General features: G+C 38.7%; 1 protein-coding gene across 1 annotated transcript; it reads left to right on the forward strand.

Annotated features, from left to right (window-relative positions):
• The first annotated feature begins 51 nt into the window (after positions 1–51).
• On the forward strand, positions 52–1,215 carry LOC105571110 (zinc finger BED domain-containing protein 1-like). Its single transcript, XM_012028582.1, has one exon. It carries the CDS (start codon positions 145–147, stop codon positions 1,192–1,194), a length of 1,050 nt encoding a protein of 349 aa, XP_011883972.1. The 5' UTR covers positions 52–144; the 3' UTR covers positions 1,195–1,215.
• The last annotated feature ends 512 nt before the right edge of the window (positions 1,216–1,727 follow it).

Raw genomic sequence — 1,727 nt, forward strand, 5'->3', positions numbered from 1 at the left:
AAAATATTCAAGAATGTATATACTTTGCCTTTTTCTTTATGCATTGTATTTAGATTGCATTTATCTACTTATTTTTATTTATAATAATTATACGTGTTAGGTAGGGGTTCATCTGCTGCCAAGATAACCAACGCGATTCTTTACATGATCACCACCGACAACTGTCCTTTATCAATCGTGGAAAACAAAGGATTCAGAGCGCTTATGAAGATAACAGCCCCGCATTACAATATTCCTAGTCGAAAAACCATCACAAAAGAAGTGGAGTTGAAGTATCACGAGATGAGGAATGCATTTCGAGATAACCTTACCGCTAGTACTAATCATACGTTGACATGCGACATATGGACAGATACAGGTAATCAAAGTTACCTTGGGATCACTGATCATTACTTAACGACAGAGCTCGAGATAAATAACGGTTGTTTAGGCGTATTTCCACTGAGCGAGCGTCACACCGCGGATTATATATCACGAACTTTACGGGATTGTCTCGAATTATTTGGATTAAAAACGTCCGATGTTACTGCAATAGTTACTGATTGCGGCGCAAATATTAAAAAGGCAGCAACTGACACATTTGGTGTTTCGAAGCACATACCATGTTTCGCACATGTTTTGTCTCATGTGGTACCGAGCGTCTTGAAAACTCTACCGGAAGTCGAGAGTATCTTTACTCGCATACAAAATATAGTAACGATAACGAAAAGGAGCGTTGTTGCAACCGATGAATTAAAGCGGCTCCAAATTTGTAACGGGAAGACAGAAGGTACAGCTTTGAAATTAAAACAAGATGTACCTACGCGTTGGAACTCGTCATTTTATATGATTGAAAGGTTCCTCGAACTCCATGAATATATTTATCCAGGTTTAATGAAATGCCCGTCTGCACCAGAAATGTTAACGCGAGAAGAAATTCAAATCCTCAAAGATTGTGTACTACTTTTACGACCGGTTGAAAATGTTATTACCGAAATTAGTAGAGAAATATATCCGACAGGTAGTATAGCTATCCCAATAGTTCGATGCATGGAAAATATGTTAAACCATTGCATACCCGTAACGAAAGTCGGAGAAAATATGAAGTTGAGAATCATATCTAAAGTTCAGGAAAAGTTTAAGGGAATCGAAACATGCGAATTATTAGCAATGTCGACAATCCTTGATCCGCGATTCATTTTCGATCTGCGTTGACAGCAACAGCGGCTATTGAGAACATAAGTAAAGCGATGAAATTGATTAGCTCCAATCCCGCGAACGTTGCGCCGACCCCAAAATTGTCGGAAAGCTCTACAGAACTAAGTGTATGGCAATTCCATGACAATTTGACTGTTAACAATATGCAGTCAAATGATGCTTTCGAACTTCATCTTGAACTGCGTCAGTACCTCAATCAGCCTCTTATCCCGAGACAAGAAAACCCAATTCAATATTGGCATAGCATGAAAGATGCGTTTCCGAAACTATATGTTTTAGCAATTAAGTACTTGAGTATCATCGCAACCTCAGTTCCATCAGAACGTTTATTTTCGAAGGCTGGGGCTCTGAAAACAGAACGGCGCAATAGATTGTCGGGTAAGCGATTAAATATGCTGCTATTCCTAGGGTCATTATCCGAAAAACACTGGAGGCTCTCATAACTACGCTTGTAATCTTGCAATCACTATCTCAATTTCCTTTCATTGTAAGTTGATATCTAGATCGGTTATGGTTCTTTCATACTTATA

The sequence above is a fragment of the Vollenhovia emeryi genome, unplaced genomic scaffold, assembly GCF_000949405.1.
Source record: "Vollenhovia emeryi isolate VEMERY1.0 unplaced genomic scaffold, V.emery_V1.0 DF941185.1, whole genome shotgun sequence".
Taxonomy (NCBI): domain Eukaryota; kingdom Metazoa; phylum Arthropoda; class Insecta; order Hymenoptera; family Formicidae; genus Vollenhovia; species Vollenhovia emeryi.

Excerpts from the sequence above, each read along its gene's own strand:
- LOC105571110 (XM_012028582.1), top strand. The coding sequence starts at position 145 with ATGATCACCACCGACAACTGTCCTTTATCAATCGTGGAAAACAAAGGA.